General features: G+C 40.6%; 1 protein-coding gene across 1 annotated transcript; it reads right to left on the bottom strand.

Moving 5' to 3' along the window:
* Positions 1-399: 399 nt before the first annotated feature.
* LOC104623969 (progressive ankylosis protein-like) lies at positions 400-7,453 on the bottom strand. The gene is made up of 5 exons (XM_010291209.1): positions 7,421-7,453; positions 4,755-4,884; positions 3,619-3,742; positions 2,962-3,061; positions 400-632 (listed from the first exon to the last, which is right to left on the bottom strand). Exons 1-5 carry the CDS (start codon positions 7,451-7,453, stop codon positions 516-518), a joined length of 504 nt encoding a protein of 167 aa, XP_010289511.1. The 3' UTR covers positions 400-515.
* Positions 7,454-17,988: the final 10,535 nt, after the last annotated feature.

Genomic DNA, 17,988 nt, shown 5'->3' on the forward strand with positions numbered 1-17,988 from the left:
TTCAAGCAAGTAAAATAAAGCTCTGTATTCCAAACTTCCTTTCCTTGACATTTCTCATAAAGAAAAGGAAGGAAAAGGAAAGAGGGGAGGGAGTAGGATTATGGCAGTAGCATTGAGCCAGCGGCACGCGTGCGTGTGCGTGTGCGAGTGTGCAAGCGCATGCACGCACGCACACACACATGCACAGAGAGCAGGGCTTTGGTTGAAAAATGCAGATTGTCCAGAGAAGGTGGATGCATAAGTAAGGAAGACTCTACAGTGATGCAATTGTATCTTTTACGTTTGCATGGAGTGAGAAAACAAATTCAATTGGAAAAAAAAAAAGCAAAGACCTCTTTTTAGGTCCCTCATCAGTGAGAGCATACCCAGTATGCTAGAGAATTTATCTGAAACCTTTTAAATCAAGGCCTCTTTATTACAAAAATAAAAATGAACAAACAAAAAAGTATGAGAGACGACAAGATGCTGAAGTGTCACTCCAATCGTCCCTGCAGAGAACAATTGCATCCCATTTATTATTCATTCTCTTCTCTCATTTCTACGATGTCTGTCATTTCCTCTGTGTGAGGCATGTCGGTCATTGCAGAGTCTTCACCTTCTGTAGCTGCTTCATTCTCATTCCGCTTCTTTTTCTAGATTGAAAGAAGCATTTGGAAACCTATCAGTAAGTCGTGCATGAACGCAGTCCTATAAACTTGGGGCACCGGGAGAAGCAAGGTGCGAATATTTTTTTTTTTTTTAGTATGTTATTAAGAGCTAGAATATTTGTGTAATATTCATGGCTTGTCACTAATAAGTTGTCTTAACTTAGAAGGTTTCCATAACTCTCCTGGGGCTCAGCTTTCTCGTTCTAACATAAATGCAATAATAGAGGCATTTTTTATGCTAAGCAACACCCAAGACAGGCTTCGGCACTACTGGAGGGAAAAGAGCATCTGGAATCTTTTACATCACAGACTTTTTACTAAAAAAAAAAGAAAAGCAAACAAAATATGAGAGAAGATAAGCTGCTCTAGGGAGGGAGGCGGAGGTGGCAACCTCATTTCTCAAATGTCAAACGTCAAACTTCAGGAATTTTACAAGATGTGAGCTTTCTGGCTTTTCTTGATAGTGCTGATCCACTGTGAGCCCCCACCCCATCAAGGTCGTGTAATATTAAAGTATTTTTGGCTAGCAGGAGCAGGAGGGCACTCAAGAGTCCTATGATTCATCCAGGATGTCCTGGATTAGTAAAGCTAAGAGGCATTCAGCTCCACTACAAAACAAGTTGAAGCATCTGTTCCTTATTACCCGTTTCTCAGCAGGCTGACTAGTTTTACAGAAAACACTTGTACAGCTGACAAAAAGTCCCCCCCCAGGTATTATTGATTCAGCTGAGTTGGGCATATCAGAGTTTCAAAATTTTAGAGGTGTCTACACAACACTTGATTTGCAGCTCTCAAACGCTGCCCGCTTATTACCACTGTAGGTGAAAACAAGTTGGTGTATACAGCTACCGGTTAGCTCTGCTGCTGTCACACTGGCTGTTGAGATGATGTGGTCAGCTACATATTAATTCTGCCAAGTGAATAAATTAGGTTGGCACGGTTATTATTACTACTACCTGCACTCATCGCTGCAAAAAATTAAGCACCATGTCCCTGGCCAGAAACGCTCTATGAGCTACTCCAGTAACAAGCAAGCAATGAGGACGTTAGTCCAAACAGATATATGTTGTGAAACCACAGGCCAAGAACGGCCATTCCAGTGTCTACAGGCTTTACTTTATGGTGCTCAAGAAAAACACGACAGACTCATCATGACAGAGATCAAGGTCTTCTCTTTTCTTATGAACCTTGTACACTTTGATCTATTACCATGGTCTGCACTGTTAATACATATCAAAACTGGTTTTAGTTTGTTCCAACATAAGGCTTTTGGATATTTCATTTTGGATATTTTTTTGATAAAAATAGAAGTCGTGGGCATCTTCGCTTTTGGCCATCTATGGCCTTTAGTAAGAAGTCTAATTAAAAAAAAGTAATTGCATAGATTATATTTTCTGCTCCCATCCACACCATCCACAGAGTCCTTCTGCGTCATGGAATGATGTACACACCATGCCATTTCTGCTTGAAGTTGCGCCTGGTGCCTAGACAGTGCCTTGAACACAGAACTGGAAGAGCACAACTCGCAGGTTACTGAAAGGTACCCAGTAACCTAGCCAATATTTATCCTGTGTTTGACCTCATTTAGTGGAATATTCTTTGAAATCCATGTACCACTACTACTGGTATAGTAGTGGTGTATATATGTGTATATATATGTGTACTTCTATTTCTTTATAAAACCAGCTCTGCTGAAAATGGACTAAAGTATGGTTGCTTTTTTTTTTTGCTATCACTAGTGTGTGAAATATGTAGAAGTATGCATATGAGAAATCCTTGCCTGTTTAAGTGTTTCTAAGCTCTTATCCTCTACTGCTGTATCTTGTATTAAGCCACTTTAGATAGCAAAAAAAAAAAAAGCGACCATACTTTAGTATGGTGTATATATATATATATGTATATATATACACACACATCTACATCTACATCTATGTATAGTAAGCTTGGATGAGTAGTTCCTATGTCTACATAAAGCAGCTATGTTGTACTGTAGTAGGAGATCTACAGAGCAAAACAGGTGGTGGTAAGGACATGATATCCATCATGCACATGCTTTAAGGAGCAAGAGGTTTACTTCAGACAAGTATGTCCCATGGCCTGAACGCCCACTAGCAGTTGGAGGGCACCTTTTGGTTTTATTTTAACCCAAAGAATTCCCAGGTTGCACACTGTTGAGACTGCATGGGGAAGCAAACCAAATTCAGTAAGTGGGGATGCTGAGGAGTTACATTTCAAAAGTGTACTCTTAACCTGAACTAAAATCCACTATATTCATCAACTGCTTTCACCAGATCCCGCAAAGCCTAATTCTTACCTGTTTCCGATAGACGTAACAGGCTGCTATTGCAACCATGGTGGATTCTCCTATAAAACCAGCTAGAAGGGATCCTACTCCAAGAGTGGCTCCATGAACTCTGTGGGCAGCATAAAAAGAAAGTAGTCACGGTTGTGTGAGAATGTATGATTATCTGTTAGAAATATTTCCTTCAAAGATACAATACACTGGGAAAAAGAATAACTGGTATTTTAAAGGGCTTTTTTGGTTTTTTATGGCTTCACTATTTAAAAGAAACACATTCTGAATCAAATTATGGACTAAGAATTTAAAATCTTCTACAGAGTGCTGTAGAACAAATTATTTTACTTATAAACAAGGTATTCTTCCATTAGCTTTCTTAACAGTGCATTTAATAGAATGGATAAAAACGCCCTGTAACATACAGGTTTGCCTTTCTGACATTTGCCTATTTTTTTCAAAAGGGACACCACTATCATGCGTGTCTAGAGCAAAGTCAGACTTGTAAATTTGTAAATGTTTCTTTTCCAGATATTGACACTATTTAGGCTTTATATTGTGGCTAGTATTTGTGGAAAATGTTCTGAGCCACCCAAATTCAGCTATTAAGTGACAGGAAACGGGAATGAAGAGGAAAGCAAACCCATCATCTCTGTGGAGAGGAGAATGATTTACCCCAAGTAAGGCAGCACAATGAGACTGGTGATGAGGACGATAATCCGCAGCACTGAGCTGGGTGCCAACACAAATGTCTTCTTTAGAGTCATCAGCCAACCAGTCAAGTGCGCTCTGACCGTCACTGTTCATAAACAGGGGAAGGGGAGGGGATGGGATGAAAGGGAGGTGAGAGTAGTAAAAAAATATCAGTCATCTCGTATGAAGCTTTTTCATGCAGAAAGCACTGTTCAGAAATAACCACGGTGAAACTTGTTTCTGGTAACTTTGCACACAGGGAATCCCTACTAGAAATGAAGTAGATCTTGTGTCCAAATTGCTTTATTATACTGATTTTTGAAAAACCAAAGTGCCAGTTACATACAGCAAACCTTCCTGAAAGCTGTTCTCTTACAACCAATTTATTAGATGGTCCATTATGTTTTCTTCATTAAAAGAATATCCCTTCCCTATATAGAAATCACACCAAGGAAAATTTTCCCTCTAGCTCCTGTGTGGTACATGGTATAACAGCTAATCACAACAAATGACATGTACTTATTCTTGTAGTTGGAGTTTACCTTTATTACAAAACTGTCTGGTCATATAAGCAGAAAACACTACATGATGTAGCATTTGATTACGGAAGTTAGAAATTTTTTGAGGGAAAACATTTTCATTTCTGCTCAGGTTTGCCTCTCTGTTGAATATGGGCATTAACTTTTATTCTATATAGTTCATGCTGTGATAATATCTGAAAGTGCCACCGAGTCTGGCAGCAGAAGGGGAGACTAATGGAAGTAATGTTATTGTGGAGCTGGTCTTAGATGCTGTTCCAAACAGTTAATGTCAGTCTTGGCATGCCCGTATTGCTACTGCCATTCACGTGTGTGTTCTTGGTCAGCTACAAGAGACAGAATTCCGACTTTTGACAGTCAAAAATCTGCCTAATGACAAACTGCTTGTACTGCAACATTTGTATCTTGCCTACTGATGTAGATAGTCTTGGTCTACACTAACTTCAATAAAAACCATGTTACTCATGCTAAGCATGCATTTAGCCACTCTTGTAGGTACAGCCACGACAGACTGTATAACCGCACCTCAAAGCTGGTTTGGTTCTGAGGTTACAGAGTTTTTATTTTCTTGTGTTTTACCTGGAACTGGAAAGAAGGAGAAGATGCGCAAAGGAACAACACACAGTTCTGCAAAAGCGAAGTCTACTCCAATTATGTCAACTAAAATCTTCTCTGACACGTTTGGCGTCCAAAACATCACAAAACACAGCTAGGAAGAACAAAATTAAGAAATGTTTGTATTTCAGAAGGGAAGCACAAAAAAAGATAGGCCCTCCTGGTCTAAACATTTGTTTACCAGTGGGTATTTTTGGTATTAAATGAAGGAAGAAGATGGATACAAAGTAATAAAAATACATTTGCTTTTCTACAGCATTCAGGGACATGTAATATGTAATGATTAAGGTTTTAATCATCACTAGGGCAGGCATATTTTATGATTAATTTTAATCACTTTATTTAACTGTTCTCCTATGTTTCTGCTTCTTTGCACATAGACTGATGAAAGAAAATTACAAAACTTACATGTTAAGCAATAGTCCTGACTCAACAGTTTATGAAGCAGTCATAAAATAAAAACCACACATGTATGCAAACCTAACAGAATATTTGTTTGCTGGGCTTGGATTTTAACAATACAAATGTTACACTTCAGTCTGACCGTAATCAAGAAGAAATTGGAGGGATGTTTTAAAAGGCTCTTCAGCGAGCCATCCCAACCACCAACAGTTCTTGTCTTTGACTTAAATTGAGGATGCTGAATGCTCCAAAAGTCACGACCAATTTTGTTTTCTCAATAAAGAGTGGAAAACAGATTCTCACTCCTCTCAAATCAATCAATCAAAAATATTGGAAAAGAAACAATCACAAGAAAAGTTCATAAACACAGTCAGAATTAATTTCCTTTGCTTTGAGACACGTATTCAAAGCACCGTTTTACAAAAATTTAAAGACATTTGAAAATAGTTAAATGCAGTAAGACTCTAGTGTACACATAGTATAGCTATATTCAGCTTGCATGCAAATACACAAGAGTACACCAGCAAGAGAAGCATGTTAACTTCAGAAGCAACTCCTGCTCTTCATGTTCCTCACATACAAAGACAGACGCATATAGAAGGCATTTTTATAGTGCTTGTAAATGGTTGTACTTGAATGATCTGATTGTTGCAAAAACAATAAGGAACTTGATTTTTACAGTACTTGTTCTGGTTAAGACATCCATATTCCTACATATTATCAAATGTTGTGATGACTAAAGATATGAAGTACTCCAAGACTCAGAGATCGGATGTAAATGTAAGATTAGAGGTTCAAATGCGCTGCTGATACTAGTACTGTTGGTATGTAATATGCCTGACACCAAGGCAAAGGTGTTCAGCATAGTTCTGCAGACATGGTGCCCTCAGGCCACAAATCCACCAAGTCTTATTTTTTTGAAGTATGCTGTTTAGTCCATACAGGAAAGGAAAACTTCCATAAAAATCCCACAACAAATGGTACAGCAGTAGCACATGCTTGTTTAATTTTTTGGTCGGTCCTGAGGCAGGTCTTCAGTCCGGGCTGAGGGGACTCTTGGCAGCTTGCAGCTCCAGCTTCGGTTCAAGGCACTGACCGAAGAACGGTGCTCACAGCCCTTACAGGCTTTTCCTGTAAGAAGGGGTACCAGACCTCCTTTCAAGTATAACTACTTTGTTATTTAACTTGGTTTTGTGATTTAAAAAGTGATTCTCTCCTGTTATTCTCACAGTAAAGCAGATGTTAAGGAAGCGAGCTGACTGAATGGGGCAAAACTTGGGACCTTAAATGCTCTGGAGCTCCTCTGAAGTTACAAACCAGTGTACCAGGTAAATTATGCACACTGGCTGTACAGTGTGCATAATTGTGTGTACAATCTGATGGCTCTGTTAGACTCTATAACCACTGTCTTGTAATTTAGCCTACAAGCTAGCATCATATTATCTAGCTCTTCTCTTACTATTCAGTTGTCACATCCCTACCTGTTCAGATGGCTTTTAAAGCTAGTCTTTGAAGTCCTACTACCTCCAAGACAGCTGGGATTTCACTCTTGTTTGGTTGTGTGCCAGAGATTGTCCTCCCTGTTTAGCCTCAGAAGTTTCCCAAGGTCTGTGACTGAGTGGCCTGTGGGAGGTTCTGACAGCCTGTGCTGTGAACAAAAGAGTTCACTTCCCTGCAGAAGGGCTCATTTCAGTTTTCTCTTTCACTTCTTAGGGTAGGAACCACTATTTATTTTTCACAGTTGAGTGTTTTACTTGACTAATTTGATGCTGTCTTGCGGTGTATCTATCTACCTCCATCTCCTGTACAGACAATAGTAAGTTGAGAAAGGTAAGAGCGGAAGACAAAGGAACTGAGCATGGAGTTTTTTCTGCTTTAGCCAGCACTTCTCTCTCTCTGCCAAACAACTTGTACAGGGTACAACTGAAGCAGAGGGGACAAACTAGAGCAGAGGAGGTTGTATGGTTGAGAATCCAGTTATTAAAAAGTAACTAACTGTCCAGTGACAAGAGCAAATTCTTTCATTGTTGCAGACACCATTAGGCAGATTGCAGGGATTTGTACTCTTACTGCAAATGACCTGTTAAAGCAACCATACAGGGAATATTTTGTCAAGTCTTTCTTCAAAGTCCAGTAAACAAAATAAGATGTAAAGATTTCCACTCTTCAGTTATAACTTGCAAAGACCTTTTTGCTGCTTGTACTGCACAATGCCATTAGCATCCTACCGAGCAGTACTGCTGCTGCAAGATTCCATACATGTACGCTAACAGCAAAGCCTGCCCACTGCTAGCAAAAGGCAAATAGAGCAAAGAATATTCTAACATGGTTAGACAGGCAGGCAAATAAGCGACAAAAAACATTGCTCTCAATCCTGTTCTCTTTGAAGTTAAAGTTTGTTTCTGGCCTTATTAAGAACAAACTCAATCTCCATTCAGCTCCTACAGGAGGAAGGTCAGTTTGCAAATCAGAGGTAATGACTTACACCCAGGTGGTATGCAGTCATTCCTCCTCAGCTGTTGCAGACTGCAGTCTTCCCCATTCGCTGCCATCCCCCATCAACAGAGTCAGTGCTGATAAATGGCTTCAAAGAGCACTGCTTGCACAGCAGCTGGTGGGTAAAGGCAGCAGTGATTGCTGAGCTCTGGAATAAGCAGGTTGAGGAGGTGAGGCATGGCAGCCAGAAGGATCTTCTATTTCTGTCTCAGCATGCTTCTATCTTTTGGTTGCAATATTGATAACAAACTAGTTTCATTTTGCAAAGAGATTCCTCTCTGCCATCTTATGAGCAGATGACATTCTCATTGCCCGCAGGGGACAAAGCCTCAGGAAAAGAAATTAATGCTTTGCATCATGCAAGCCCTCTGCAATTTAACTTCTCGAGCACTTGTAACTTGGGAAGTCTCCATATTATTTCAAAGACAAATTCAAAATGTGGTGGAAAAAACTAGACTCTACTTCAGGAAAACACTAAAGGTGCGATGGAGGGAAGGTATTTCAGCTACTGATTTTATTACAGATGAGGTATATTGAAAATAGGATGAAGTCTTAGCTTTTTGTGATGCTGAGTGGTCTGTGTGATGTTTGTGGTTACCTTGGTAAAGGGTGAAGGCTGATCAGAAAGGAGACCGGAGAAGATGGTAACAGATGAAATGATGCAAGTAGTCCAGTGAAATGGAGAGCATGGCTCACAAATTAGAAGTGGGAGCTACTGGAGTAAGCAGTGGTAACTTCTTGGGGTTTGGACCAGGAAAGGTTTTAGGAAATAGATTTACCTATAGTATATCTCCTATCTTTCTTTTAGTTAAACACTGTTTGTTTCCACCTCCCCCTTATGTCTTTCTGCATCTGTCTGCAAGGTTAAAAACAGAATAAATAGGCTTGGGTAGGGTTACAGTTATACCTTCATTTAATGTAACCAAGGGGTGAAGATGAAACAGTAAATGCTCCAGCATAGGCTGGCAATGTGCACGCCTAATGGCCCTGCAGCTTCGGGCTGCAATGGCTATATACAGTAATGAATACTGTACCCGGCAAGTCTGCTGAGGCTGAAGCATTTTAATGCTTTGGGAGTAAGGATTTTGCTTGTGGAACTCTAGCAACAAAATTGACTTGATCTTCTGTTATCTTATGGTATGAGCACAGCATAATATTAAAGGATAGTTTTGTTAAAGCCTTTGATCATTTAAACAGAACTTCAACTGAGCAGTGATGAGCATTTTAAAAACACAGGAAAAAATGAAGATGTAAACAGGGGAGTGGAACGCTACAGAAAATATGCAGGGCTGAGTAAAGACAGTAGTATTTATTATGGTGGTGGTATCTCTGTATAAACAAACAGTAGCCTAAGTATTTCTGAAAGTGTTTTAATCATTTGCGCTGATCTGAAGGGTTGCGCTGTTGGGTAACATGCCTCTAACTGCTCTACAGGAGGAAAATTTGAAAGACTTTGTTAAATATGTCAGTAACTTACGGCAGCGTAAGAAATCAGTACGGCTGTACTAGATCAGATCAAAGTACCCTGTTGAAGGTCACTGGGGGCTGCGTAAGGAAAGGGCACAAAGAGCAGGGCAAGTGCAGAGTAAGAGAAGCCCTTCCCCAGCTGCATGCTCTGAGCTGCTGGCTTCAGTCAGGCTGAGTTAGGGCTTCAGGGGTTCAGTAACTGGTGCGCCTTCATCCCACGCAGCATTATGTTGTGCATGCAAAATATCTAATAGTAGTGATATTTTTTTTTCCCTCCAATCCAGTTATGCATTAAAAAAGTCAAAAAAACCCTCTCACTTGTGGCTTAGGTGCTCTCCATAAGCAGGCGTGCCTACTTTCACGTGGGACTTTGCTATTCTCAGCTAGCCAATTTAGTGTCTAGGCATATTAAAAAGTTACACATTAAAAACTTCTGCTGTCAACAAGCCTGAGAAAATGCACCAAATCTTTGTTTCAGCAGGGCAAGTATCAAACTGGTAGTGCTCCGTCTAACTTCTCTTTAATCTCTTTTCTGAAGCACACTTCATGCATTTGACTTTCACAAATGACTGTGATGAGAAACTGTTCATGAGATTTTTGTTTCAGATGCTGCATGTGTCAGTTTGAATGCTAGTAGTTCTTGAAAACTAACAGTCTTTTCATAGGCTCTGCATCTCCTGGAAGCTATTTCCATTTATTCTGGTTGCTGACAGGGATTACTAAGCCTCAGAGACCCAGTACATCATGGATTCTAATACATTATGCTAACAAAGGCTACTGTCATGTGTATAGTAACCTGCAGGGTGCTAGACTGATTTGCTTCTAGGCACTTGTAGAAAGCTGCCTGTCTTTTGGGATATTCATTGATAAATATAAGGCACAAAAGAGTATTCTAGTGAGCTACGAACAACAGCACAGCGTTTCTAGACTTCAGTGCAGTCTCCAGTTAGATAAAACGCTGCCTGATGACAAAGACACAATATGGCTCTATGTTCCTTCAGGAAGAAACTACGGAAAAAAAATGTGTTAAATGTATACCAGCCTGGAATGAGATAGGGATACCAGATTTTACCATGGGGAAGGGTGCTGTTAACCTGTTAAAGGTTCTTCTGTGATGAAATGCAGTTTGTATTTTTCTTCTGCCAACTCTCAGCAGATGTTTCCTATCATTTGTTGAACTTGCTATATTTGCAGAAGTATGGCTGTCCATGAGAGGTGTTTTACCCTCAAAATACTGTTCTATGTATGTATTGAGGGTTGCACCTTAACTCACTGAACCCATGCGGAGTTCATGATATCTCTGTACATTTATGCTACATGGTGCCCAGTGAGGGCAGAGGAAATCTACTTTACACCTTATTACACATCTCAGCATTGTATTGCGCCTTAGATCTTTGGGATAGTATCAGTTAAGTGTCTCATTTCTATTAATATGGAAGACAATGTCATATGATTTTGCCTTTTGAAGTGTGCAATAAACAAATTAAAAAGTAGCCTGAGTCTGACATGGTTTGATCTCCTGATGTACCAAACATCTTGATGACCTTGCCCTTTTTCACATAAGCAGAACTTCCATAATTCTATCTCCTTTCAGAACTTGTATCACACTTAGAAGATGAGCTGATCGCACAGATATGGTTGTAAGTCAAAAGAGTATCTTGTTCTAACTTGCATCAGTGCAAAGAACTGAATTTGAGGCTTTGTTCAATATCTTATTTTGCGAGATGTCGGAAAAAAAAAGTTGTGTTCAATTTGTTAATGCTGTTTTTATGGCTATTCCAAATCCATACCTTCATTGACCTTGAAAACTTAGTTCTCTAAGTGATTATGTAGTACTGGGGCTTGTCACTCAAAAACTTATTCTAGCAACTTAATGTTCAAAGAAACTGCACTTCTCTATTTTTATGAAGAGTAAAAGTAGCAAGAGTTTTGAATTGTTAACTACTCATACTTAAAACTACAGAAATAGCTATTAGCTACACCACTTCTCAGACCACAGCTGGAGTCTATTAGAGTTGAATACAGTTGTGCAACAGAATACAAATTCCTATTACCTCCTGAAGCACTCATTCCACCATGCAGTCTCTCAAATAGTTGCACAACATGGAAAATGTTCAACAGGGTTCTTACAAAGGAAGGAGATCCAATCAGCCATCAATTTACACAAATAAAGCATTTTGTGTTTTATTGTGGACCAGTAAATCAAAAAGTCTCTTTTATCATAAAGACGTTATTGCCTGTTAATAGGAAAACACATGTGAGTTTAAGAAGAAAATAATCAAGTGAAAAGCTGGTTGCCTTTTGTGCTGTTTTTGACTGGCATAGAATTACTTTTCTTCAAAGTAGCTAGTGTGGGGCTATGTTTTGGATTTGGGCTGAAAACAGTGTTGATAGTTCAGGGTGTTCTTGTTATTGCTGAGCAGTGCTTACGCAGAGCCAAGGCCTTTTCTTGCACCACCCCACCAGTAAGTACAAGAATTTGTGAGGAGACACAGCCAGGACAGCTGACCCCAGCTGACCAAAGGGATATTCCATACTATGTGATGTCATGCTCAGCATATGAAGCTGGGGGAAGGTTGGCCGGGGGGCCGGTGCTCAGGGACTGGCTGGGCATGGGTTGGTTGGTGGTGAGCAATTGTTTTCATTTGCATCACTTGTGTTTTACTTTCCTCTCCCTGTTATTTTCCTTTTCATTACTATTATTATTACTATTATCACTATCACTATTATTATCTTATTTAAGTTATTAAACTGTTCTTATCTCAACCCACAAGGGGGTGGGGAATGAGCGAGATGCTGGCGCTTAGTTGCCATGACACCTTTAAAGACTTGGTGGTGGTGGGGTTGTTAGGGTTTTTTTTTTTAAGTACACTGCTATAAACAACCATAAAGTTCTTCAGAAGCTGTGGAGGAATTGCTGGGCATGGTACAACAGCGGAGGCCAGCATCACTGGCTTGCTGTGGAAGCTTGCTGCGTACCACAGGCTGGCCCGTACCAGAATGGACCTGCAGAATCCTATGCTACCTTTGCTGTAAATCATGCCAGACAGCGGTCTTTGCACAGACACTCCAGTTTTGGCAGTTTTGAGGAGTTTTTGATATACAGCTTTTAAGACAAAAAAAATTTTTGATCAGCCCAAATGGAGGTGTTGAAGGTTCCCACAGTCTGCTGCTCTGTTGGGATATCGTGATGATGTGCTCACGTGTCCTGTAATTCTGAAGCGAGTAGAAAGTGGGTCCTTTTCTTGTGTGGGAAATGTAAGGTTTAAAAACTAGACTGGCCAAAGCCCCAGGGAACCTGCCCTGACCTCACAGCTGACCCTGCTCTGAGCCAAACGCTGGACCTCATGAACTCCTGAGGCTCTTCCAAACTGAACAATCCTGTGATCCTATGAAGCAAAAAGCCCTGGATCTGTCTGCTGTAAAAATGTTAGACGACAGTCATATTTGAAAGCGGTTTATCATAATGCTGATGACTTGAATCACAAGGACATTCTCTTACAGCAATTATCCCTCAGGCGCAGGCAAGTCAGTATAGATTTCGCTGAACTTTGTGTGGTGCGAAGGGTGGTGTAAAGCTGAAAACAGCTGTCATAAAATTTGTCAAGCAGCAGGGGGAGCAAAAGAAACCAGAGCCTGCCTGTGGGGAAACTCCCTAACTTCACATCTTCTCCTGAAATAATTGGTTTCTACAGATCTAAGTCTCCCCACACCTCCCCGAGCTTTCCTTATAGTTCAGAGTGATGGAGCACAACATTCTTCAGAAGTAAAGCTAGGTCCAGCAGCTGCACAATACACTGACTCTCTGATAGCACTAACATGATGCCACATCTGCTTGCTCACCAACTGCTGCTGAAAATACTTAGGTGGTATTTTTCAGGCTGCGTTGGGCCAGTAAATTGTTTAAGGTAGTCATTATATCTCCCCCTTGAATGACACTGCTTTATTTTTTACAGAAAGCAGGATATTTTACTGAGTACAGCCTCACTTTAAATAAAGCTTGAATAAACCAAAGCCGGCAGACTCCTCGGCTCTCTGTGAAAACTTAGCCATTTTCTTCTGGCTTGAGTTTTCTGCAGGCTTTGCGCTTCCTATCATGGTTATGGACTTCGAGCAGAAAGAGGCTGCAGTGACAATTCTTGACCCTTCCTCTTCTGTTTGCTCCAGCCACTCATGCAGAATCCACCCTTTGTGTGAAACCTGCACAATCATGAAGGAGACATCAGTCTCCACCTCACTGGAGCAAACAGAAATCCTCTGTTCTGGGACAAAGGCTCAGAGCGGTACCACGGATGGGACAAGGCCCTTGTGAGGATTTTATGAAGTCAGCCTCTGGTGGTCCAGCATCTTCCTGAGCAGGCAGGAGTACTTCCACTCATGTCTAAACTAATTTTACTGAAGTGGGAACTAAACCTGACCTTGAAAAGGTAAAAAGCTTCTCAAGCGATTGTCTGCCAATATGTCATTTTCCAATTGTTATTTTTGTGCCAGCAGCCTCAAGATGAAAAAACAATCTGGGAGTTCAGAGATGGGCAAAATCAAAGCAGTGAAAACAAACTCATCCACTGGATGGGTGTTATTGTTCTAAAAACTGTCCTTGGCGTCCATATAATGTATGACAGTGAAGTATAACGAATGTGGATTTAGTCTGAAAAGTTAATGCTGTTTTTTCTTCAGTGTGACTATCCTAGATAGGACTTGTTAAATCTCCTTAATATGAGGCTGTAATAAAGCCATTGATGAAATAAGATTGGTGAGTGTGGGGGAAAGCTGTCCCTCTTTATTTCCTTCCTTTGTATAGTCACGACAGATAATGACACTGAACTCAGTCTCCCAGGGAATTCCAGACACTGGCATGGTCAGCAGTTGGGGTTGTGTCCTCTGAGAGGGACTGGTTTCTTGCCGCAATGTTTCTTCCTGTGGATTTCCCTGCCTCTCAGTCCTATTATCCCATGACTCTAACAAAGCCCAGTTGCAATCTTTGATAATAAAGCAATGCAGAGATGTAAAATAAAGACAGCCAATAAAAGACAGAAAAAAAATGAATGAACCTTGAACACAAATCCAGTGGCGCCTGCAATGGCTTAAACTTGTGGCTGCTTTTTGACCTGTGACACTGAATGCCACAGGTACATATCGTGGCAGCAAAACATGGTTCCTATGCACATTTCCCTTCATTCATCTTTAAACGTGGGAGGAAAAACTACATGGAAAGCTAAATAATGCTATACAGTACTTTGGTTCTGAAGAAAATATAGTTTATGCTGTTTCTTAAAGCCAATTGCTAGCCGTGCCTAAACTCTTTTTTGTTATAAAAAGGTATTCCTGAAAGCAAGCAACAAATACCAGGAAAGGAGGGATATACTCAGCTACTCTGAGTCTGAAGCTCTTCAGCACTACAGAGGGGGAACTAATTATTCTTGCAAGCAGAAAAGGAGATATTCAGAGAAAGTGTCCTGTTGAGGACAGCTGTAAGCATGACCTTGGACAGGGGAGGAAGAACTACTGCTTTAATCTGGATGAATTGGACAATGTGCTATAAAGTGCGATTGCTTTAAACTTGGTGGAAGAGGAATAAGGATAAGCAGTATTAATCTACAGTTTGAAATTGTGTGATGCATTGAAAAATTTCAATTATTATTCAGACTCTAAAGTTCTCTAGTCAGTCTTAGCTTCCTTAAAAATCAAACAAAAAACCACACAAAAATCATATAACCTTCATCAGATTTAGAAAGCAACAAAGGCTTGCCCTAGCTAATGTAGTAACACAAGCCACTAAGACAGACAGCTCTTAAATAATCTTCCATTTATAAATTCTAATACAGTGGCTTGTAACCGATGTGCTGGAACTGCAACACTGCAGAACTGTAGCTCATGTCCCTGGCCATGTTTGTTAAAACACTAGCACCTCAAAAGCATTATTGCCATCAGAAATCATGTTACCTTTTAGATCCCGAGTTCAAATTTTTTACTTCTATAGAGTAATTTAGCCTGTGCAATGTTATAGTTTGAGCACATGAAGACTGATAAGTTCACAGATTTCATTTTTTACATGAAAGAAATCATCATGACGAATCCCATTTTCATGGTGTGGCTGTTTCCTCTAGTAAGGTAGAACTGTTACAGCAGCCAAATCCTTAAGATAGAAGAGATTAATGAGGTTTATAACTGGGTGTCATATTGCATTCCTCTTCTGCAGGAAAGCCGTACAGTATCTGAAAGGCCAAGGCAGTTGAAGTATGCCTTCTCCCTTTCAGACCCTGATGCTATTCCCTCGACCAATGAGTCACACATTCATGAGAAAAGAAGGCTTTGTGAACTTCAGTCCATTTGTAACTACTTGTTCAGCTGCTGGGCTCTCCTGCACCGTCACTGCACAAAGGCTACATCTTTGGCTCTCTCTTTAACATTAAACACTCTCGTATTTCACACCGCCCCCCAGCCCCATCCCACCTCCTTTCCCAATTCCCAGCTTGGCCCTGGTGGGCCATCTTCTGAATGTCACCTATCAGTCATCTACATGGAGTTGAGATGGGCAAGGGGGAAGGCTTCAGCACTGCATGCAGGTTAGGCGTAAAGCACAGAGAGGAACGCCTAAATTAAGGACCGCAGAAATCACCACTTTGTTCTAAAAATGCTTTCTTCAGCTTCTGAATTAACAACCAGCATTAGCAGCCTGGAATTTATCTAGCTATCAAAGCTGTAAGAGTTGTAATAACCAGGTGATTTTCTCATGTAGCAACCCTCAAAACACAGAGAAAAAACTGTGGCATCAGTCACAAGGAAACAGAAATAGTATCCCTTGCTTTTTCTTGTTCCCCTTTCCAGCATCTGAATCACTTGACACTGTGGCATGAGGCAGCAGATACTTGGATGAAGGTCTTTTAAGTGAGAGTGGAGGAGAAATAATGGAGTAAAAGCCCTGATAGTCTCTTGCGTTCATCAGAATTTGAAAATCACTTTGCTCTAAAATCAAGCGGAAACCTTCTCACTCTGTTTGCTAAAAAGGATGAAGGTGAAGGCATAAATTCTAGTATTCCTATATTCTCTTGGTAGTTGCTGACAGTCTCATACTGATTTCACAGTAGTAACTGACCTTATTTGCTTTAGGAAAGGGGAAAAATTAACTACATTTTTGTGAAAGTATGTTCACATATACTGCTTGTGGTAAATTCTATTTTAAAATACTTCTTTGCACACCCTCTGGCTACAGTGAAGTGAAGATGTCTGAGGCATCTAAAAGTTAAAGCTAATCTCCTGTCAGGTCCTGAATGCAATTTACTGTTTCTCAGCCTTGAAATAAGACCCTTCAGGTGTTTGGTCTCCAAAGATGGAAACAAAGGGAAGCGCACACTACTTTTGTAGGTATTGCAATTCATTAAGTGCATTCACAGCGGCCAAATGCCAGCCTGCGTGGGACTCCAGAAACCAACCAGCTGACATGCAGCAAGAGATGCCTACCACATGGAACTGCTGCGCAGTTACATCATGCTACGGACGCTCCTCTTCTGCCTTCAAAAGGCTTCATCAGTGAAACAGGAACATGTTCCTTGGCGTTTCTCAATATGCAAGCCTAGTTTATATTGCCCTGAATGCAAGCTAAGGATGCCTAGGAGGAGAGCAGTGAGTCTTGCTGCAGGGATGCAAAGAATTCTTTAACTCCTGTCCTTTACCAACAATTGTTTTATGTCTCGTTGTTTACCAGGACAGTGTAGCTGAAAACACCAAATATATCAGTGTCTTATGTACGCAAGAGCTTTACTCAGGATACTTTGTCATGTGGAAAATTAACTTACAGGTAAATGCAGAAAGCGGTATGAAATGGCATATTTATTAAACTAGAAAGTGAAAATTTGAGATCAAATGGAACTACTGAAAACTGGATAGTCTTTGGTGATCCTCATGGGAAAAATCAGCTGCATGACTGATGGCTGGGAAATCACGAGATTTGCTGAGTTCAACTCGAAATTAAACAACTATTGTGTAAAAAATGTTTGGTAGATGCATAGCATCAGAGCAGGAATACATCAATAAACCAACACTGTTTCAGTAATACATGGAGTTGGTATGAATATACTGTCTTCACTCATGTAGGCTCCAATTTTATCTGCCAGTGCCTACATTTCACTGGCTGGCAAAGCCTTGCGGATCAACAGGACAGGAGAGTTGGCAGATGGTACCCACTTGGCACTTGGCAGTTCCTAGTTTGGCATAGCCAAATCCAAAGCAGAGCGCAAGGGCTTGGGCATCTGGAATTGCCTTTTAAACAGACGAGGCTTCTCAGCTGTGTTACAGCTGCTTCTCTTCCACAGTGACTGGCTCTAGCTCTTACAGAATTAATAAATAAGTAGAAAGCAGCAACTACTGAGTCCTGTATTGTGAACTTTAGTTCTTTTATACAGGGAACTTTCCCTGCTACACTGGCTTCCTTGTTCTTCATCAGGGTTTTCTTATTATCTCCTAGGTGCTTGATGATTAATTATAGAAGATAGTCAAGCAGGATGATGGCTGGATATTAGGCAAATGATGGGATGGCTTGCAGTAAACTGTCATCAAATGGGACAGAGACTTTCCTCCTCCCCTCTTCAGGCTGAGATTGAATTACCCCATCACAGGAACCCAGCAAAAGAAACCCTGTGATTCTGAAGCCCTCTCTGCTGTTCTAAGACTGTGATGGGATCCCTCTGTTGAATCTTACAAGATCAGTTAAAGAGCCTACGGTCCCCAGCAGTCTGTCCCACTTTTCTGCCCACAGTTGGGGGGAAGTAGATGATCAACAGGTGAGCATGTTAAATGCTGCAGCTTAAAACTTCTGGTAATATAATATAATATA

The sequence above is a fragment of the Phaethon lepturus genome, unplaced genomic scaffold, assembly GCF_000687285.1.
Source record: "Phaethon lepturus isolate BGI_N335 unplaced genomic scaffold, ASM68728v1 scaffold7417, whole genome shotgun sequence".
NCBI classification, from domain to species: domain Eukaryota; kingdom Metazoa; phylum Chordata; class Aves; order Phaethontiformes; family Phaethontidae; genus Phaethon; species Phaethon lepturus.

What these genes read in the sequence shown, in the direction of transcription:
- LOC104623969 (XM_010291209.1), bottom strand. Translation starts at nt 7,453, where the DNA reads ATGTATGGAATCTTGCAGCAGCAGTACTGCTCG. An exon ending in TGCAGCAGCAGTACTGCTCG is followed by an intron (nt 4,885 to 7,420) that starts GTAGGATGCTAA and finishes TGTTCTTCCTAG; the next exon opens with CTGTGTTTTGTGATGTTTTG. An exon ending in CTCCTTCTTTCCAGTTCCAG is followed by an intron (nt 3,743 to 4,754) that starts GTAAAACACAAG and finishes GTTTATGAACAG; the next exon opens with TGACGGTCAGAGCGCACTTG.